Source organism: Cinclus cinclus, chromosome 4 (assembly GCF_963662255.1).
Source record: "Cinclus cinclus chromosome 4, bCinCin1.1, whole genome shotgun sequence".
NCBI classification, from domain to species: Eukaryota; Metazoa; Chordata; class Aves; order Passeriformes; family Cinclidae; genus Cinclus; species Cinclus cinclus.
In genome coordinates this window covers 68,670,069-68,693,274 of record NC_085049.1, presented here as the reverse complement: position 1 = coordinate 68,693,274, position 23,206 = coordinate 68,670,069, and the positions used below count along the sequence as shown (strand labels likewise).

The following is a 23,206-nucleotide window of genomic DNA, read 5'->3' as shown; positions in this document are numbered from 1 at the left end:
ATGATGTATAAGTACCAGTTACTAATGGTTGTTGCAGAAAATTTTAAGAAGTAAAACCCATTAATTTTCCAGAGCCCAGTTCTCTGTAGATAAACCACTACTTGACAGTGGTGACATACAAATTCTACTAATCAAAACAGAAGAAGAGGTGATTAAATAAGGTTTTGCCTGTATGCAGTCACCTAAAAGTTAACACCAGAAGTTCCTGATAGTTTGTGTTGAATAGTTTCCATAATCATCTGATTCTCATTGTTTGCAAAGGTCCCTTGGGTCAAGTGCATGAAACACCACAAAGCCAAGGCTCATCCCCCTGACCTAGCAGGGCTTGTATGTAGCAACACTTTCCTTTGTCCTACTTTTGTGCCTTCAAATGTCAAAACTAAATGCCAGGATCTTTCCATGCCCAGAACCATCCCTGAGATGGCACCACAGCAGCTGATGTAGCACAAAGCCTCTTGAATCCTGAGTTGAGAGCATATGTTTTACCCACTCAGGATAAATCAAGACCATATCTCATGCAGGCCAGTCATTGCAAAGGTATTTTAATATGAATATTCTTCTCCATTCTCTCTCATTTTACCATTTGTTTTCCTCTCCCAACTCTGCCTTTCTTCTACAGACGAGTCAAGGTGTGTCTACTAATCAGAAATGGCCAGAAGTCCCTGAATAATTCTTGTTTTTTTCCCCACTGACAATTTCCCGAAACAATGAACATGGCTAAGAACTTGATGTATATAGAGAAATTATATTCACAACAGAAGCTTAAAATACAAGAAATTGTTTACCACACCTGTGCACTAGACTAAAAAAATTAACAGGTGCCTTCCTTGTCAAAGAATTCTTCATAAGTGGGAGTAAGGGAAGATTTATAGAGGAACTGAAGGAATGTTCTCCTAATGGTGGATAAATTGTAGCTCCTATCTGGGATGTGTATAAAATTTTAAGAATTGTGACTGCATCATGCTATCAAATCATAAAAGCTTTAAAAATACAGGACAGATGCATCAAAATGCATCACTTTATTCACACTCAGTCTCATGCAGGGAACTTGCTTTTCCTCTGGACAATTTCTTGTTCATCAGCTGTATTCTTACAATTTAATTTTCATTTCTTTCTTCAAAATTCTTTACCTATTTAACCCACGTTTACCTTCTTCTGAACAATTCTAAGTCCTCTTTACAACACTTTCCCTATTTTTTGAGTCTACATCTTCCTTTCCAGAGACAACCCCACCTTTTTGACATCCTTTTCCTAGTGAGAGGCTGAGTTGTTCCAGGCAAATCTCTCATGCTCCACTTTTAGGTAATGAGACAGACCTCTTATAAGGTCTTTGTAGAAGTATCCAGGAAAACACAAGAGAAAGAAAAGGGAGATTTGAGCAAAAAACAGACACTGCACTCTGTTATGTTCAAGTTACATTATAAGGACTACACAGGAGTGTACAGTAAAGGTAATGGTGATTCACTAAAATAAGATTTGTTTGAAGCAATCAGTACTCATGGAGCCTCATCTGAAAAATGGAAAGCAACTCTTACGGAGTACAAATACCTGATTAAGACATACACACTTCACTCTTGCAGTGTAATTTTATAAATACAGCTTGAACTAAATCTGAACTTGAAAATTAATTCAGATTTTGGTATCAAAAAACAGCAGGGTAGACCACTCTGTCTGTTTAGGAGCTGATGCTGAGTTTTCCAATGCAATATTTTTCAGGCAAACCCTTGGATTTCTCAAGTCCTTACCAACCTTTGAAATTTCAACGAGTCACTGTCACTAGGCAGTGCCTGCCTAACATATTCTGAATCATCTCTTTATATTTTCTAAACTCTCTCTAATAGAGCATTCTTGCTCCTTTCTACATGCAAATTTGTATCCCTGACACTCTTCTCATCTTGCAATACACAAAGATTTCTCTTTAAAAAATACCCTAAATCACCTTGCAAAATCTGCGTTGTCACATGAATTTCCTGGGTGACAATCAGATTCTTGTGGCTGAGATAAACACCTGGCATTTATCTTTTTTATTCTTCCCTCTGAGAAACCTGGTTATTATTGCTTCATAAAGCAATGGCTGGATGGTATTACTAGCTAATTAATATCTATTTATTGGAAAGGACTGCCATCTTCCAACACCTACAGGTGTTTTTTCTTCCTCTCCCTGACAAGACCAGATGGCATCCTGGCCAACCCTCACCCACCCTTCACAAGTTATGCACTTGGTTCAGAAAATGCAGCCAGCAGCTTAGGAAACACATTACCATCACAGCTGGACAGATGCTAGAAAAGTGCTGGTTACTGCCCCCAATAGCAGGAAAATTAATGACTTCAATTAAAAGATATAGATTAAACCACTACCACGATATCTTGATACCAAGATACCTTTTCATCTCTGCATGCTGTTGGGGGTTTTATTTTATTGAATTTTCCAGCTCTCATCATATAACAGGGTGACAAACAACTAAGAAAAGTTGGCCAACAACTATGGCCAACGACACACAGCAGGCCGTGAGGTCTTCTGCATCTCACTGCACCATTTAATCACATTTAACCACTCATGTACAAAGGAAGGGTCCAGTTACCTGTATCAGTGTGGTCAGACCAGAATATTTATCTTTTTTTCAAGATCAAGCACCTCTAGTCCTAGCAAATTGTCTTCACAATTCTTTTGGGTTTTTTTAATGAAGTGTTCACACTAATTGATGTTCCTATTAAACTGTAATCTCCCCCAGCTCCTGGTCACTGCAACAAGACATTGTTTCATATCCTGTCCAATCCATCACAGATCAAAGAGGCATCAAATAAGGAACAATACATGATATACTACTAATGAACAGCAAGCTGAAAATAACATGAAGTTCAGTTAATTGGAAACAAAAGCATAATTTTTCACTCACAAAGACTCCTGCCTCAAAACTATTATACTCACACTATGCTTTAGCCAAACAAGCTTGTGATCAAAAGCAACACCTAACATCATAATTACTTTTAGATCACATATTCTGTTCTCTGCTTTTGTTTATTGAAATAATGTAAGGGATCATTCAACTTTGAAATTTTTAGCTACATTTCTCACTTGTCGGAAATAATTGCTTAATCTTAAAGAAGTTATACATACATATATATATATGTGTGTGTGGGTATGTATGTATATACACACATCTATATGTGTGCATATAGTGATGACAGATAACACTCTAAGCATCCTGAAGCTATATTATGATCAGCTGTGGTCATACCCTGTTTAGAAGAAAAATGACTACTAAGAAAGCACTCCCAGTGAGTCAATATGACACTTTCACACTAAGTCCCCTGTCATTTGCCCTGGGCTATAGGATAATGCATTTTGAGCTGTACAATATTTCTGACTAGATAAAAAACATTGGATGCTGATGATTCTCAGAAGATCCATGAGAGCTCTGCGTGCAGGAGGAATTGACTCCTCTCTGCCATATTCTTGTTCAGGAATTTTGCTGAAATCTTTTTTTTTCAAGTTCTAATTGAAAAATAATTTCTGAAGGGAAAAATCTCTGAAAAAAAATCTGTGAGCATCTTCAGTTGTCAAAATATAATAGTACTTTCTAAAGCACTTATCTTTTTCTTTAAATTGCCATGTTAGAGAGATTTTTTAGATTGCTAAGTCAAACAGCCAGAAGCTTGGAAATTTGAGATCTCACATCATACTGCAGCCCTGTTGCACTCAGATGTTATGACAACTTTTAGTCACATTGCCTCTTTCTATTTTCTTCTACTGGACTCTTGCCTAAGTAGAAATCTGCATGATATCCTCCCATATATCCACTGCACAGCCTGATGATTTATTTCTTCCACACTGCCATAACTGTGCACAGAATGGAAAATGAGTCATCTCCTGCTAAACATCTCTGACAGAGTCTCCCCCATAATACCTAGGTTTCTCATGACCATGAGATTTACCCTCACTGTGCTCCTTTAAGGTGAAGTTGCAATATTATCTGTATTCTGCAGCTGGGAAAGCAGGCACAAACTTTCCATTCATTTTAGTAAGACAACCTGAGGCAACAGAAATCTTATTTCTTAGTTTCCAGCCCTCTTCACTCTCAAAAGCTCCTTTCAGTGGCCTCCCAGTAACCAAACCTACTTCACAGTGGACATGCACAGAATGAGGAGCCCATGGTTAACCGGCCACTTGCGAAAAGCTTGCTGTAAATCTTCACCATTTAGAAACTCATGGATGCTGCAAAGAGAAGCCAGTCCCACAGAGCATCATTCAGCTGTCTTAAATTTATTACCTTGCTGCCTCCACTGTGGTTCCCTGACTCATTTACCATACACCTCCCACCTTGGTAGCAAGTGAGTGTGTCTAAACATATTTCAGAGCTTGCCCACCTGTGTAATAACCTGCATAAACCCAGAATTCTGTGTTCTGGAGAGAAACAGCCACAGACCTTCCCCCATGCCCCTAGCCTGTCACTCTTCTCTTACTTATCTGTACCCCATGCTCTCCTCCTTTTCATTATTCCCATTCTGACTCACCAGACACCTGCTTATCCTCTGTGCCCTGAACAGCTCCCACCCTTTAACCCTGCTCCCCAAGTTCCTGTACTTACTCCCTTTTTGCTTCTACTCCTTTGGCTCCTGCAACTTCTTTTCCTTGCTCCTTCATACACCTTCTCCTGACCATTTCCATTTGACCATGACTACTGCATCCCTTTTCTCCTTGCTGCTGGAGATCAGCCAATGGGCAGCACAGTCCCACTTCTCTCAGCCCTGCAGGCAGATCTGCAACATGAATTAAGCAGAGGAGCATAACTCCTCTGTGAGCATGTACAGGACAGAAACTTTTGAAAGCAAAGCTCTTAAATCTGAGGTGTCTCCAAAGTGCACGGACAACCTCATCAGCAGGGCAAATTCAGGGGTAATTTTCAAGACAGCAAAAGGCATCTCTCTGGTATTATGATGACATTTTTCTAAATGTCAAGCTTCCAAAATTTCATTCCAATGAGGTTCATTCCACTACCAGCACTAACACATCTCAGGAAAGAGCCACTGGATTTATTTATTCGAAATAAGGTCATTTAAAGGAGCACGTTTCTCCACAAATCTTGTCTTCAGAAATAACTGGCTGTTTTGTTAAAGTTTTTACTGAAAGAAAAAGAATCAGTCATAGACTGAGTCTTAGCATGAAAAATTTCCGCCAAAACCATTAAAGTTCAAAGAAACTGTGAAGAAAACAATTCCTCATAGCAGACAGTGCCAGGGACACTTTGAGCAATGCTACTAGCTTACTTGTACTTAATAAATCTAACAAACGTAATTGTTACAGCTAAGCAAACATTTCCAGTCATGTTGATGTAAACAAAATCATTCTTGTTATCAATAAGAAATTAGTCCACATGTTCTCACTGTCTCTACACACTGTCTAAAACTGTCTAAGCATCATTTTTCTCACAGCTTTGCCAGCTTCAGATTTTGGGCCCTGCCATTCCAGTCTATGGAAAAAAATGAACCTGAATTCACCATTCTTCACTTTGCAAAGAACATTAAGAACTGATCCAGAATACCCCAGGGAGAAAACCAGGCAATTTTCTCCTGGCAGTGCTACCTTGATCACCCTTTCTTGCCATGACATCTCCTCCTGACAGTAGTCTCCAGTTAGCTGGAAAGTTTCCAGTTGGTAGCCTCATGGCTAGACAGCCTGCCATCCACACTGCACCTGTCCTGGAGCTGTAGGCTCTACCTGCCCTGCGCCTTGCAGCTCTCTCCCACATACATCCTGACAGAAAAAAAAAAAAAATCTGAAAAAAAAAGCCACATTGACACAATTCCTAATTTTTCTATACTAAGTTTTAAAACCTGTCCATAGGGTTGCTGATGCAGTAGAACTAGAAACACAATTATTCATTATAGACTTGGAGGATGAGGGGAATAGAACCACAAAACACAAATAACAAAGCCAGCAATAGAGTTGTGACAGATGTTTCCCACATAATCTTTGGTAGTGATCCACTGATGGTTTTGAAAATCTAAAGTGAAATAACCAAAAAGTTGAGAAAAATTTCCAACATAGATAACCAGAATAAGAGATATTTTTAAAATCAATCTGAACATAGTCGATAGTACTAAGGTGGTAAAAATTTATTTTATGGGGAATTTATCAAAAAGAAAACCACTGTACAGCCATCCTACATGGTTATGATTATAATGAAAACCATTTCCTACATCTTTGATAGCAATTAGCAGTTCTAGAGATTTCTGCTTTATCATGTTGCACCAGAGCTGCCTTGAGGGTGAATGCTTTGACCTTTCACCAAACCAGTTGCCAAGAAGATTTTCTTGGCTGGAGCTTCAGACATCCAAAATAAGGCATTTTCTTTCAAAAACTTGGATTTAGGTTTATTAAGAGGGGAGGGTGCCACAGAGAACAAAACAAAGGCAAGAACATAAAATAATGGACAAAAAGGAAGAACAGAAGGGAGAAGCGAAAGAGATGAAGCTAAAAGTATTTGTAATTTCAGCATGCTGGCAAAATTCATTAAGCTTAAAGGAGACATTAGGGGTTGTCTGTGGTGACAGGGACAGTACATCATCAAGTAGTGAAATGCAGAGGGCTCTTACTGCAGCATATGTGTCTGGCTGGCGTCCTTTTGTTTGTCAGGTACCTCGTAGTGGGGAGAAATCTTTCCAAGGCTGCTGTCGCTCAGCATCCTCTTCCGAACCGCAGGGTTCCACCGATCCGATACCCTAAGGAGAGAAGGAGGAGAAGAAAGGCATTCACACCCCTTGTGTGCTCCACTCCAAAGCTGACTTATGCCCATTGGTTTCCAGCATTTTTGAGCCAATAGCAAGTTAAAATAGATTAATTCGCTATGAGTACGATGCTGCTCCTGAAGAGAAATAGAAGCATTTTTTGATCTGTCAAGAGGATGATAAGAAACAGAGACACTTAATGGTAATTCTTAGACAGAGAGGGCTTCAGGACCTTACACAGTGGAGCCAGAGCTCTGACCATGCAGAGAAGTTTGTGACTCAATCGTTAAGATATTCATGGCAGGATTTAGGGTCAAGTGGTGTGACATGGTTAAAAGGTGCTGAAGTCCATTAGTCCTACTGTGTGCTCCAGGAAGCCTAATGGAGTAGATGTTGCACTACTGTTCTCCTGCCATTACCATGGCTGGATTTGTTCCTATCTAATACCCACCCTCCCACATGTCCTAATCCTTCAGAGAAGGGGACCAGAAAGAGATGCCCATCACTAACACAGCTGCTGAAAATCAGATCCCAGCAGCACTCACCCAGTTGCCTGCTCCACTACCAGGTCAGGCATTCCTGGTGGCGTCCCCACCTGCTGAGACATTACCATCTCTGGGTCCAGAATAAAAATTTCATCCTGTGAAATTTCCGTCACAAAGTGCAAATGTTCCTGTTGGAGTGACACAAGCAACAAATAATGAACCTGCAGCATCACTCAAGAGCACCCACCTGCCCTAGAATTAGTCGAGTGCATGTCAGGCTCTCTGAAGAATATTCAAGGGATTCTGTGTATTTAAGTGTGTACTCATACACACATACACATTAAAATCAATGCCATAGAAGTCACCAATTCATGTCATTGATTTCAAGCCAAACAAGACTGCCCACGAGCTAGCTGCACACTCACAGCACCACTTTAAAGGCTGTTACTTGATGACTATGCCATTCTGATGAAACATGGAGGTCTACCCATAAAGCGAGGTTTCCATTTTGAAATGAGGACCAACACCTGAGGTCTCATCTTTGATGATGGTTGACAGAACTTTTCATTGTTTGGGTCTACTCTTCCAGATCTCCACCACTTGTACATTCTGTTTTCACATCTCCATTACCAAAGCTGTCTTTCTCAATCCTGTATTTTTGTTATTGACACTGAAGGCTTATTGTCTTTTAAAAAACATTGAGTGTGACTATGCCTGTCTATGTAGGCAAACGGGCAAGAAATTTGCAGCTATTTGTGTGCTGGGACCAACACACAGTATTTTTTTTCCCCACAGAATCACAGGATGAAGGAGTAGGCATTAAAAATTACCATTAGTACAGTGTCAAATATTAGAGAAATGCAGAATAAGCCAGAGAAAAATTGTCCAGCTTAATCTGTAGCAGCATCTTCTTCACCCTTGCCTTCACAATGTTAGATTACAACATCAAACTATTTATTTGACTGAGTGCAAAGAGGTCCCACAGTGTCTGCATGCAGACACTGAACATGGGAACTCTGAACTGAAGCCGCAGCTCCTTCTGCTCAAGCTAAATCACCAGCTGCTTTTGCTAAGAATCAGTAACATGTCCATGTGATTCAGAAACAGCTTACACAGGTCTCAGGGGGACCAGATACAAACAACAACAGTGTGAAATCAACAATTTGCACTTAATGCTGAGGCACTAATTGGCCTGTTCTGGCTACAAATCAGAAATACCAAAAGCCCTGCAAAATTTTCAGTGACTTTTAGAAAATATATTCAGATTGTCAGATCTATGCCACAGGTCTGAATCCAGCAGAGATACACATTGTTTTGGGGTCCCATGTGAATATTTTATGCATCTCTGTTCATAATTCTCAAATATTAACATCATCTTAACTTCAATAACAATTTCATGGCACACACACACACACATATACACACAGGATCAAGACTTCTGGTGCCTAAAGACATCAGTGAAAAGATAAATACAAATACATTGGCACCACACAGATGCCTCTAGTAAGACTTGATAAGGAAAACAATTGCAGAAAATTCTGATCTCCATTAGATTGGTAGTAAACAGAATGGCAGGTGGTCAGCAGATACAAGACTTTAGTGAAACAATGTGAATTAGATCAACTAAAAAACAGCCCAGAATTTTTTTTCACTACTTCTCATGAGACATCATGAGTAACATTTTTCAATACACAGGAAGAATGGCAGATAATTCATTTGAAGCTGCATTTGATGTAGTTTAAAAAAAAAAAAATCTGTAGAAACAAAAACAAATAAGGATTTACCTGAGATCTGTCAATGCGGTAAAAACGATCAGCAGAAGTTGCTGCAAGACAGAGAAACAACAGCAGAAAATAGTGTGAGCGGGACTGCACGGACAAGATGGGCTTCACTAACATCACTGCCTCATAAAACAACACCTGTGTCAGGGAAGTCACCGTGGCTCCACAAGAGCATGAATGAATTCCTTACCTCCATGAGAGTGGTGTGTCTCAGGTCAGTACCGAGACCATCTTTGTCACTGGTATGGACAGAGGGATGGAGCATGCCCTTGGCGAGTTCCTTGCTCACACCAGCCTTGGTGGAGCAGTCGGTGTGCTGGAGGAAAGCAATACCAGCCAGGGGCACCTTGACACGCTTGAGAGGTGGGCCAGTGCAACCCTCATGGAGTTCAGCAAAGTGCAACGTCCTACACAGGAACCGTGGCAATCCCATGGGTGGAGAAGTGATCGAGAGCAGCCCGACAGAGGAGGACTTGGGGTGATGGCTGGTGAAAAACTCAGCATGGGCCAGCTGGGTGCGCTTTTAGCCCAGAAAGCCAACCATGTGCTGGGCTTCAGTAAAAAGGAAAGTGGCCAGCAGGTCAAGGGAAGGGATTCTCAGCCTCTGCTCTGCTCCTGTGAGACCCTGCCTGAAGCGCTGTGCACAGTTCTGCTCCACCCAACACAAAAAGGACCTGGAACTGTGGGAGCAAGTCTAGGGGAGTGCCAGGAAATTGGTAAGGGGACTGGAGAGCCTCCCTTACAAAGATGGACTGAGAAAGTTGGGACTGTTCAGCCTGGAGAACAGAAGGTTGTATGGAGACCTCTATGCAACCTTCCAGCATCTGAAGAGGTCTACAGAGAGGCTGAAGACAGACTCTTCATCAAGAACTGGGGTCACAGGACAAGCAGTAAAGGGTACAAACTGAAGAAAGGGGAAATTCGGGCTGGATATTAGGAAGAAATTACTGTGAGAGTGGGAGATAGGTGACCAGGCTGCCCAGGGAACTTGTGGATGCCTCAGCCCTGTCAGTGTTCGAGGTAAGGCTGGGTAAGGCCTTGAGCAGCCTGGTCTAGTGAGAAGTGTCCCTGCCCATGGCAGGGGGGGTTGGGTCTGGATGACCTGTAAGGTCCCTTCCAACCCTTAACATTCCACAATTCTGTGATATTCCTATCCCATTAAATGCTGAATTTAAAGATGAGAGTTATGAAACAGTAGTCACTGAAAATATTAACCTGAAATAAACATTTTTAAAATGTATAAGATGGATTTCAGTCCTATAAGAACAGCTGATTACATTAAAATACGTGACAGAAAAAGCTGCTTCTTTCCAATGAGAAAATATACTGAATTTGGTGGGTCTAATGGGCTAATTCAAATTCTGAATCTAAAGAACAATAATATGCTTGGGACCTCTTTATAAATCAAATGCTCAGCTACAGATATTGACACTGAATTAGCAATATATTAAAGGAAAATTTATGCTACGCACAAAAAACACATGAAAATGGGGGGATTCACTGAATAAAGCACAAATTATGAATCTTGTCATAGCCAAATAATTTATATTACTAAACCCAGAAGTATTTATCATCTACAGTGTGCTTTATCAGAAGCGATTTTTTTTGTATCTGCTTTGCATTTATTTGGGTGAGTGAAATCAGGTTCATTCACTCTGCAGTTTTGACATAAGAGCACAGTGATACAGCATTGAAGGTTTTGGCACTTCACAGGAATATCAAACGTTGAAGACAAAACCTGAACACATCTATCCATCCAGCTTTCTCCAAAAACCAAACAGATTCTCACTAAGGCTTTTATCAATGTCCCTCATGAGAGACAAGGAAGAGTGATTAGAAATTGCCAAGGAAAATTTGGTTTTGTTTTGAACATTACAATTTTAAGTCTCTCCATGCTGGAGCTTTTGTAAAAGCAGATGCCATCCGTTTCAGCTGCTAATTCCTGTGCTCTGTAGCCTGATGTAAAGCCCAGATAAATCCTCTGCTTTGACAAAGTCTGGGTCAAATATGAGTGTAGCTCTGCAGCACAGAGCTACAAGGAAAGGGAGGTACCTTTCTGTCACCTAAACACTGCAGTGCCTAAAGACTAGAGCACCTGCAGAGGAACCAGGGTGAAGAACTCAGCCTTACTAGCAGCAGTGAACTGCACAACTGGCTGCACTCTGAGCTGGGCCAGAACATGCAATAGAGTCTGCTCATCACAGCAGAGACACTGATAAACCAAGCTTCTGACCTGCCTCAGGGGAACACCTCTCTGTGGGCTGGAAATAGCTACAGCAGATATTTTGGTAGATGAAGGGCCTGTTTCATTTTTTAAAGAGGAAAGGAGGACACTCAGCTGCTTTTTTACCTGCTCAGTGTAACAAGAAGGAACAGTTAGCTCTCTCTAGTAATGCACTCAGAACTATGCTCCAAAGCACACCAGAAGCAGGCAGCATGCCAGGCACGGGAGAAGGGAGATGCACTTACCATCTAGGAAGCACCATCTAGGAGAGAGCCTCTGAACAGAAAGCACTCTGGGGAAAGAGCTTTCCTGGTCCTGGATAGGGTATGAAACTTACATTATTAAAAAACCCCAACAAACTGCTTCTTCACTAAAAAGGACTATTTTTTAGATCTTAACTGTTTCATTTTGTGTTACTGACATTGCATAATGTTCAAAATCTATATAACCCAAGAACCAAATGAAACTACCGGGGAAGAATTAAGATCATCTTCCTGACCTGTACTTATCAAAGACTCAAACAGGCTACCCCATGTGTTTTTAGCCCTCATTGGAGAGGCAAAAGTGATCTAAGAGAGCAGAGGGTAATAATGGCTCTGCTCCATGCTGCCCATGAATGGTCAACTAATTTCATAAATCTGCCGCATATAGCATTTAAACACAAATATATTTACACAAATATATAAACAGAAATATATTTATTAATTTTAAGTTTTAGCATGGGTCTTTGGCACACGCAGTTTTCACAGAGACAGATTCTATCCTTATTCACATCTTTAGCAGTACAATCAGCACATCTGTAAATGTTGTAAACTCAGGAACATGTTGACTCAAGATTAAACTTTACTCCCCCTTCAGACAACAGACACAGAGTACTATTTCAAAAGGAAAATAAAATAGGAAACACCAAATAGGAAAAGAAAAAGTAAAATCAACAGGGAAGATTTTACCGGATACCATAAACCTTATTCTCATATACAGGTATTCAGCCTCTGTGCATCAGAGATGGAGACAATGACAGCATAACAGAAAGTGAACTATTACTGTACATGGGGAGCAAATAACACATGTCAGGGATTTCACAGAATCAGATTGAAAATACAACTTCGTCTAACTCAGGCAAACAGACTTGTGGGATTTTTAGGTTAGCTGTATTGACACTAGAGTGTTTGTTAGAAAATCAAGGGTCTCTAAAATCCACTAGGCTTGCTGACATGGTTGTATGTACATGCACAAAGCTTTATGTATCTTAATATTTAGTTCACTCTGTGTGGAATGGAGGAGACTTCAACACAAAGGAGAAAAGGAAGCAAGCATCCAATGGTGAGTACTAAAATGCAATTTATAAAAAGAAGAGAAATTAGTAAAATTCATAGAGTACTAAACACTGAGAAAATGAAGATAGGAATACTGCTGGCAAATGTCAATTCAAGTCACAAAATGCACATTGTGATAGGCTCCCTCCAAGACTTCATCACAGTTCAACTACAGAAATAGCTTGCAAAACCTCAGGTCCACGAGAATGATATTTTGTGAGAATTAAACTCATTAGAGAAGCAAACAGAATGAGAAAACACTCCAGCATATTTTTTCTCATTTGCACCTGGTTTTGCTAATACTTCTGCTGACTCCCTATGTTTTGAACTGCAGAGGAATCATACCAGAGAACTGCATGTATGAGACTTTAAAGTACCCATGACACCTTATTAGTGAGGTATGAAGACAGTTCCATCAGCTAAAGCACCCTATTCATGCCCTTTATCTCCCTCTTTTTCCCATTTCTGTGGTAATATGTAGAGGGATATCAACAAATAAGGAACAAACCTCAAATTAACCTAATGAGACAATTTGCAGAAATGACCCACTGAGGGGGAAAAAAAAAAAAAATCCTAGACAAACAAGTACCAAAGACAAAACACAGAGGGGTGCATTTAAAATGTAGCATCATAAAAAATGAATGGTATGTTAGGGATTTCACACTGCTGTGCACTAGAGAAGATAGGTAGGCAACTAATTTATATACTGCTGTAGCTGCAGAGGTTAGAGCCAAGTATGGAGCTTATTTCTGACTTATTTCTGACATTTCATACTCTCTTGTACATCTCCCCATATACACAGATTTAGCTCTTCATTTTACCTCAGGCAGTTTCCTACATGTGGAGCAGTCAGCAGCCACTTAGGTTAATTTATAATGAGTGGAACAGACTCATACATGCTGGTTTATTAGTCAGTTTTCTAGACGGTAGCACTGTTTTAAAACTGAGTTCCAGAGCAATGATTGATGGAAATGCCAAGAATATGAAGTTAGCATTGGATAGGGAAAGAAATAAACAAACCATGAACTGATATAAAGAAGGCAACTCAAGGAAAACATGCCAAATTGCATTTTCTTACAGTGTCTGCAGCCAGTGCATCTACAGGCATTCTTGTGAAACTGGAATTCTGTATCACCCAAGTAATCATTAACCCCAAAGAAATTATCTGCAATTTCTCCACAATTGGTTCCTGTAGGTTGGTCTCTGTATGCTTTCTCAGTGAACTCATTCCTGCTGATCCAGCAAGACCTGCACTGTTATTTCAAGGAAAATGCTATCAACACCATGCAAACTTGTCCTGTAACCCTAAGCCTATGCCAACTGGCCATAGTTTGTGCCAAGCCTCCATGCTAATATCACATAATTTCAGGAGTCAGTAGAGTTAGTCTCAGTTCACTTCCAATTTAAGCACTCTTCAATTAATTGTTTCACTGAGAAAAATACGCGTTCTTGAATGACACTTCCAACTGAAAAGACAAATTCTGTATTGCATGAACTGCAGAATAAAGTTGCAAAACACAAAGAGACCAATTTTAAGAACTATCTGCCTAAACTAAAACCTAGTGATCTCAAGAAGAAAATACACATGTGCTTAGGATGGACTAAAAAATTACCCTGAAGATTACGTAAAGATGGATGACAGTCCTGTACAGAATTATTAAGAGGTTGGGCCTGCTAAAACACCGGGGTTTTTTTCTCAGTGATAGATTTTATTACAACAGCTATGCAATACAACATGTCATTGTTAAGTTTCTCAGACAGAGAAACAGTTTCACTTTTTGTCATTTGTCCTACAGGACACATTTTCTCATTCACTTCAATATGGAAAACACTGCTATTGCAATATCACTCACATCATCAAGCTCCACTAATTATAAAGGTGATTCCATAAAACTTGTCCAAGAGAAAGCAGAACCAGCTTCCAATATTTAAAGGTAAATACAATAATCAGGTAATTAGAAATTCATCTAACATATGGGTCTTCCACCCAAAAACATATGGGTTCAAATACAGAGACTGCTGTTCCCATTTTTAAGCCTCTTTCTGTTCTGATGCTAAAAGGAAAGCTTATCTTACCTGGTAATGAACTCTCTGTGTAGCAGATGTTACTGACTGTAGGTCCTAGCAAGAGAATGAAAAAGATTAAAGCAACAAGTGATGAAAAAAGATTAGAGCAACAAGAGCTGTATGTAGTCCTACTATCTGAAGTGGCTGGGCAAACACAAATCGTTTTGCAAATATTTTTCACTGGTTTTAAGCATATGAAACAAACTCCACAGAAAAGTCAATGAAAGCTGATTCAAAGTTTAGATTTGTATGCATTTGATCGAAAAAGTAGTAAAAAAAAGTAAAGATATTATATTAATGTATCTTTATCACATTAAAAAAATCTATTTGTTCCAAGAGAACTACCTAAATTTACAATATCAGCAATAAATTAATGTAAATATGTCAAAAATCTTTAAGACACTTCTGCAAATATTTCTGAGTCATTAATGCACTAAAGAAAACCACTGACAGTTCTCTCTATTTTAAGACAACCTCACCCCAAGAAGGTCAATCAGAATGATCCTGACATTTAAGAGGTTTCAGGCATCTAATTTATCTTAATAGAGATTTTGTCAAATAGTTATAGCACATGACATAGTCTACTAAAGAGCCTGGCCTGCAGACCATTGCCCTGCAGCAGCATGTAAACCTTGGCATTTCTACTCCCAGCAAATGGGACTGAGCCAAATCTAGCACACACACAAAAAAACTAGTACAAACCCTGCAAAAGGCTGGAGAAACACATTTCCTCCACAAGCACCGTGGGTAATTCAACCAAAATACCTAGTTGTGCTTCCTTCAGGGGTTGTAGCTAAAACTGCCTGAACTCAGTGTGAGATCACATTTCCAATCTGATGAGATCATCGTCATTATTATTTCACTGTAATTTTCTGTACTGGATACTTCAAATATGCAGCACTTTACAGTATGCTTTTATGTCTCATAATAATAGTCACACCCCAGGTCTGAATGTCCAAAAGTGCATTTGATGAAGGGAATCCTGGCTGAAATGCAAAGAAGCGAAAGCCTGAAGTGAGATACTAAGTTTCATATTCAGGCTGCAAAATGTGGAGTTCCAAAATCTGTGGGAAGTCAATGGCTCCCAAAGAGTTCAACGGAAGGGATGAGCTTCATAGTTCCTAGGCCAACCATTTATATTTTTTTTATAAACATTAATACATAAATTGTTTATAAATGTTATGTCGTCAGACTTGTAAATATTATTGAAAGCTATCACTAAGAGATTGAAAAAAATCAGAGACAACGTAAATCCATTAGTTTATCACTGAAAGGATTCACACTTAAGATGATTCAGGTGATGAAGCATTTGGAGTCTGCATTTCCCAGGGTGTATTGTAGTATGAGCTCTCATGAGGCAAGGTGCTCAAGAATAAGAGCAAAAGTATTGTTAACTGCATTTATGTTTCTGTGTCTTTGAAAACATCTAGTTGATATTTGGTGTGTTATTGGTGTCTCAGATTACTCCATGATAGCATTAGAGAACGATTTTTGCATAATTAGACCCACTCAAATACCACAGTGTTTATCCTTGCATAACATACTTTGTAATCCATAATTTATGTGATTTCAACAAGGTATATGGAAAGTCCTAGTCTTCCCTTATAAATCAAGGAGCACTAAACACACCCATCCATTTCAATTCTGTTACCATTTAAAAGGAATCAGTATTATTTTTAATTTCCTGTTTAGCAGGTATTTTACAGTACCTTTATTATCACATCTTGACTCTAGAATTTTGGTTTCAATGGTAGGCAAACTGCAATACTCTTGTTACATGGCTGTTGCAGCTATTTGACCCCTGCACTCAGAACTGAAAGGAGCATAAAATAGGTTTCAAATGCTACCTGCATTGACAAAAGCCTCACCTCTTGCAGACGGTCAATGTACATACGACAAGTCTCCAAGTCACAATCTCCTCGTACAACTATGATTCCGAGGGGAATGGCTGAAAAAATGAAAAGCAAAAAAAAACCCCTTTAACTGAAGTCTCTCGAGCTGTAATAGACTTGCAATGGTTTCCAACTTTGATTTTTTAATATCCTAATGAATTTTTTTCTATTATCGAAACCTTAACAATTATGCAAAAGTAAGAGCATATTATTCATCATTAGTTCCACCCATTTATAACTATCAAATATTTCATTTTCAAACATCTTTCATGAAAGAAGCTAAAACATATCCAGTTAAACTGTGTACTTCATTTTCAGATTTGAACATCAAATATTATCTGTAAAACAAGGAAATATATCCCAGAGCAAGATTTATGGGGGGCAAACTTACACCTTGAATTAAGAGTGATAGTTCATTCTCAGAAGTCAGTCTACAGATTTAAAGCAATGGAAGTCACTGGTGATTTCAGGGAAAACTATCCAACACCAGGTTGTCTTCATGTAAGGCTGCTTTTAAGTCAAAACGGGCATTATTCCATCTACACACAGAACTGACATATATTCTTATTTAGTCAGACAGAAAAAAAAAATAAAAAAGGGTAATTTGTGAAAATAAAGCAAAACCTTTCAGGTTATTTCATATTTTTAATAAGAGGAAATTGAAGTTCTCACATTCATTCTGTTCTTGCCACCAAAAAGAGTTCAGAACAAATTCATAAAAAGAAAAGTAAATAATAAAGAATACAATAAAAGAGAAAAAAGTGAGTCCACAAGAAAGGCACTAAAAGAGCTACCTTCTAAGATCTCATTAAATAAAAAGAAAACAAGTGAATATTCTTGAGTACCTGATTTTGTGAAAGTGAATCACTGAATTAAGCTCTTTTTTTTTTTTCTCCCTGAAGGGTCTTTGATCAAATAACGGCCAAAAAATTTATGGGAACAGCAGGAAACATATTTAAATATTTGTATGAAATATTCCAGAAGCAGAACAGAATATCAACTCATAAACAATTTTGATAACTGGATAACGAGCAGCAACATAAAATCACCAAGGTTTCTGAGAGAAACAGAAAACACATCTGTGCTGCAACCCTTCCCGCTGCTGACAAGTTGATTAAGAGGCAAAGATATTTAAATACTGACAAGTTCTTCATTCTGATAAGAGAACAAGGCAGTGCTAAAAGATACTGGGGAAGAGAGCTCCCATTTTTCTGGTCCACCGAGGCCTGAAGCACAAGGAGGATCTCTGTGGTTTCCAGGGAGAAGAGCTGGGGAGCACCTACTGCACTCAATTCACTCTGGACCTCAGAGGCCAGCACAGGGCTCAACAACACTGCCAGAATTGTGCTTGGGGAGCAAACTGAACAGCAGAAGAGCTATGGACCCAGGGAAACAGGAGGCAGGGGAAAAATGTTGGAGTAAGAACAAGAGCATGAAGAAAGAATAGGCAGGAAGGAAGAGGTCGCACATCTCCTAAAACAACATGACATCCAATAGTGATGACAATCCCCCTGCACATTTCCACAAGGGCCAGGTGGAAACAGTGCTTGTGGACACTTCCCAGATTCCTTCACTACAGAACAGAGACTGAGAGTGCAAGGAGGGTCACAGACAGGGTTTGCTTCACACAATCCAGTCCTCTGGGCCACAGATAGATTCTTTTTTCTTAGTGTTTATTATCTCTTAACCTGCCTTGGCAGGAGCCCCTTAAGCTCTTTGCAGAGAGTTCTTACCAGCTTTCTAATTTCAATTGAGCAGATCCCTTTGCAGCCCTTACTGAAAGAAGTGTTTTTAAAATTCATTTATAGCACTAAAAACTGAATTGTAGCAGATATGGCTACACCTCCAACAGCTACAGAGCACTAGGGAGTTACAGCCCTGGTTCACAGAATGTCACTACAGATTTTTATCTCTCGTCTATGTTCTTGAGGGGGACTAAAGCCTTTACCTGACAAAACACAGATAACAGAACTGGAATCCTCAACTATCACCAAACCAAAAGACAAGGACCTTAAAAATTTCATAATTCTTAAGAAATCCACCAAAATACCTAAAAAGAAAAAACTGACATGCAACAGATATCTCAGTGGTGATACTTCATGAGTCTCATCTAATGAATGAAGAAGTAGTGATTCACAGCTTTAATTAAATTATGTCATGGTGATCCTTAGTGGTCAAAGAACAGTTTTGAAACTCTGGGCTGTGTGACTCTGTCCTTAAAAAGAAAAGTGCTGTCTCAATTATTTGGAAATTGTGAAGTAGCATGATCTATGGTTTTGGGGGCCAATGGCTAGCTAAGGGGTAATGTGCGGGGTGGGTCTGAAGTGGTTCCATTCCACATGATTCATGGCCTTTAAAAAACATTTAAAATCATTACTGGATAACACTACAGTATATGCTAAAATGTTGCTTTCCAATTTTTGTTGCTGTTGTTTGTTTGTTGCTTGGTTGGTTCCTTTTGCAAGACTCATTTGGCTTTCAGCAAGGAAAATGTTCATAGCCCTCACTTTTATTATAAATGCCAATAAGTAATCAAAAAGGCACCACACAGTCAAGACTTGCAAAGTGCTTCACAATTGTTGCTATTCTAAAACAAAAGCAAATGCTCAGTGATTGATAATGGGATAGAAACTCTGGGGTTGCTGCTCATTCTACAAATAGTGCAATACCATACAATAAAGGCAAAATAAGTTAATTTATGATAAATCAATTAAAGGCGAAGTCAACGTGCATTGTGGGCACTTTCATCCAGGACTAAAGGAGTCTGCATTTGCTGAGTAGATGAGGATGTGGACAGTACAGAACTCTGCTATGGGGCACAGGGATTACTGGATATTCCAGGAGAGAGGTGGGAGTTGCAAACACAGTAGGAGCACAGGCATAACAAAACTATTTTCCATGTACCCACACACTGGCCACTCCTGTGAATATATGGATAAAGCTACACATGTGAATATGCCAAAAAATAAGGGATAGTCTCAGATCATGAGCCAAGCCACAGCACTCAAGTGCCAGATATTTTCCTCTTGAGGCATCTGCTCTTCTGGCTACTTGCTTCCATCTCCCAGTTACTTTGTGCTCCCTGAATGATGAAAAAGGATTTTGTCCAGGCAGCTGTGATGAGCAGCAGTGTGTGAGACAGGAAACAAGACAGGCAGACAGTTGCTTCATAATCTGAACCAGTACTGCAGAAAGGTTTTTGTTCCTAGCAACGCTAACCAAAAACTAAGGATCAGCAGGAGGAGGGTTGGGTAGATGCAGCAGTATGGCCAGCATGGTGTTCTAATGAACTGCAAGATTAGGAGTGATTTCCTAAGTCCTCATGAAATTAGCTATGGAATTCATAAACAGCAAACAGATCTTCCACCTATTAAGTGCCCATTATGCTGAATATCTGCAGCTAATGAACACTTTAATAGTATTGAAGATACAAATGAAGGAAGCCCAAATATACTTACATTTATTATAAAATTCAATTAACTTCCCTGTTTATTGTTATGAAAGGATTCAATTTGTAATCTTAATACCATGATTAACCCACTCAAATCCCAAACAAAACAGCCTTGAGACAGAATATTACAGTAGATGTGAATTCCAGGAAAACTCGTTCTAATTCTGACATACCTCAGGAGACTGGGGAGATTAGACATTGGTCTGCAAATGTTTAATGCAACAGATAAAGGATCCTCACTACTGAATATGTCACAAGAATGCCATTTTCCTGAGGGGCTTCCACTGATATTAAGAATATGAAGGATGAAGTAAATTCATAGTAGAAAATTATAAAACAGTCAGACATTTATCTTAAGAGGTTTGGCATTCGCCACTATGGTTTTAATAAAACTGAGTTTGTACAAAAGGATTTTCTTACCACAAAAATCTAAGCCATGTATCCCTTCAGATCCCTTCTGCTTATTGCACTGAGAAAACCCAATTCTCCCTAGGTTCATTGGTTACTAGTTTTTTTTATCCCACTTTCAAAATCCTCACATATAAGGAGGTAAAACACTGTGGAGGTTATCAGATTAAACCAGACCATGTTTGAAAAGGCCATCATCCCCTCCAGTCTCTCAGTAATTTCTCCAATACCCTGCCAAAAGGGAAAAAGCTGCCCAAGTGAAAGGAAGAGAGAACCTGTGACAAACACCACACAAAAAAAGAACAGATTATAGAAAATAATTTGAAGAGCTGGGAGTTGAAACTGGCTGGGGATGGATATTGGGAATAATAGCTGACAGCAGAGATCTGGATAAACAACAAATAAGTATTTATGGTAAAGAAAAAGAACATCTGAACCTCAGCTGTGAGGTCTGCAGAGACAGACTAAGACAGGCAGGAAGGATGTGTATGGGATGAGTTATCCAAAAGGAACAACCAGGACTGAAAAAGTAAGAGGAAATCAAATCAGAAAAGAACTAAGGAAACACACAAGTAAAATAGGGACAGAAGAACCTCACAGAAAGGCCTGCATGAGAAAAAAAGAAAAAAAACACTACAGTGTGATTTCCTGGACAGTTTGAAAAGGAGCTTAATATTCTTCCTCTCCCCACTTCTCCGAGGCAAATATAAATTTGTACCTGTTTGAAATACTGCCCATCTCATCTAGTTTAAAGAAGATGACAAACTGAACACATGACAATTTCCCACTAGCTAAAAAGGCAGGGGATGGTACTGAATATCCACTATGAGGTGTCAGGGCAAGGTAGATTTATATTAGATATTAGGAAGAACTTCTCTACAATGAGAGTGCAAGACACTGGAATGGGTTGCCCAGAGAAGTGGTAGATGTCCCATCCCTGGGAGAGTTCAAGGTCAGGGACTTTGAGCAGCCTGCTCTAGGTGGAAGAGATCCTTGCCCACAACAATGAGTTATTTAGATGACTTTTAAAGATCTCTTCCCACTCAAATCATTCTAAGATTCTAGAACTCCATGATATGAAATTTCAATAGCTTGGGTTTACTCCTTCCCCCAACCTCAGGCAATAACGATTTCCAATATTTAACTCACTACTGATTTCTAATCCTCTGGCTTTCACTTTGCTGGGAGGCTTTAAGCAATCCATCCCACCCCTCTCAGTTTCAGGTCTTATGAAATCACTGTGATGAAGAAATGCCTAGATTAGCTCATGTGCACACAGCACATACTGACAAAAACAAAGTTGTTAGAGCAAGGTACTGACTTCTAAGCAGAGTGAAGGTAATGTTGTCACTTATGGAAATTCTACCATGTGCCCAAAGAGCACATCTCCTGACAAATAAATGCCCATTGGTGCATCCTTTTTGGGATGAAAGAGAAAGTTTGTAGCTGCACAGCCTGCCTCATCAAAATTCATCCAGCTCAAAGTTACTTCCCAATATAAGCACATTTCCTTTGTGGCTCATCAGGAAGTCTTCAGCTCCCTGATGATTTTATATTATAAAATCAGGATATAAATACCAAGTCCTAAGTGTTGACCCCTTCTTACTCAGCAAGTTGTTCAAAATTACATGAACTAGTCTCCAAATTAGCTTCACTTGTGCTATCCCTAAGTATTAGAGAGTCAGAATGCTTTTGATAGATCAAGGCTTCTAAGTACATTTCTGGTATGAGCAAGCTACAGTATCACTGTACATGTACACATCACAATGACTCATAAACTAGTCACTCTGTGTACCCCCATGTATCTGACAAGAACTCCTAGGATGACTCCAAAACCCTCAGTTAACCCACAGATATTCGAGGCACTTTTAGCTACAGATAATCAAAGAGACAAAAATGAGAGGTTAAGATCCCAACATGGATCATGCACACACACAGAGCAAGGAGGCTGCATAGAAAAGCATTGTTAGGTTGCAGACAGTCCAATCATTATATACATGGAACTAAATTTTCTCTCAAAATTTCTTTTGAGTCTAGTGTGCAATTTTATTCTAGAGGACATAAGCAGCAGCTGCCTCTACATAAAAAAAAGTGTGGGAAACCAGAGCTGATACAGGGCTGAGAGTTATTTCTGATACTGTCATCACTGCAATCGGGTATGATTCCTCCTTAATCTTAGTGGTACTGAGGAAGCTAAGATTATTCTCCGTGGCTAGGGCACACACAGGTTAAGGGCAGTAAGGGCTGACACACCCTATTAAAAAAACACCACAACTGCTCAGTTACGGCTTATGGTGAGTTATTTCTCTGGGTTTTTTTTTTATGGTGCAAATCTAAAATGGTGTTGCTAGGAAGAACTAAGAAGCACTGAAGATTCCTAGGTCACTAGTTACCTTATGTTCAGTTTGTCTGTGGCTTTTTTTTAAAAACATAATTAGTTTCTGCATATGCCTCCACTGCCAGGGAATTCTCAGTTATATTGGAAAGGAGAAAATGGTGAAAGAAAGATTTTGCTGCCTTAAAAATAACTAAATTGTTCACCCACAGTGCTGCTTTGGATCACACATTCCTGCTATAGCAGGAAGCTAGAGAGAGTGCACACAAGATAAGGAGGCAACAGAGGCAGAATTAAATTCTGTTCATCTAGAAACATCAGTACACCTCATTTCTTGAGTAAGTTAATCTTACTTATGGTCATTGTAATGTACAACTCCCATATTGGCCAGAGATGGTGAAGCTTGTGACTGAAGTGACAAGTGCTTAGGACACGAATAAGGAGGTGTTAAAGACAACTACATTTTCAGTGAAGAACATTACAACATAACTAAAATGCCAGCATATATCCCTTTCTTA

At 39.3% G+C, this 23,206-nt stretch overlaps 1 protein-coding gene across 2 annotated transcripts in view; it reads right to left on the bottom strand.

Moving 5' to 3' along the window:
* DGKI (diacylglycerol kinase iota) overlaps window positions 1–23,206 on the bottom strand; it is a 99,315-nt gene that overhangs the window by 36,618 nt on the left and 39,491 nt on the right. For both annotated transcript variants that reach the window (XM_062492441.1, XM_062492440.1), the window contains 6 exons: window positions 16,471–16,550; window positions 14,612–14,656; window positions 11,465–11,534; window positions 8,999–9,039; window positions 7,275–7,402; window positions 6,598–6,723 (listed from right to left, as the gene is read on the bottom strand). In XM_062492441.1, the coding sequence (XP_062348425.1) occupies window positions 6,598–6,723; window positions 7,275–7,402; window positions 8,999–9,039; window positions 11,465–11,534; window positions 14,612–14,656; window positions 16,471–16,550 (490 nt within the window). The remainder of the gene's footprint in view (window positions 1–6,597; window positions 6,724–7,274; window positions 7,403–8,998; window positions 9,040–11,464; window positions 11,535–14,611; window positions 14,657–16,470; window positions 16,551–23,206) is intronic.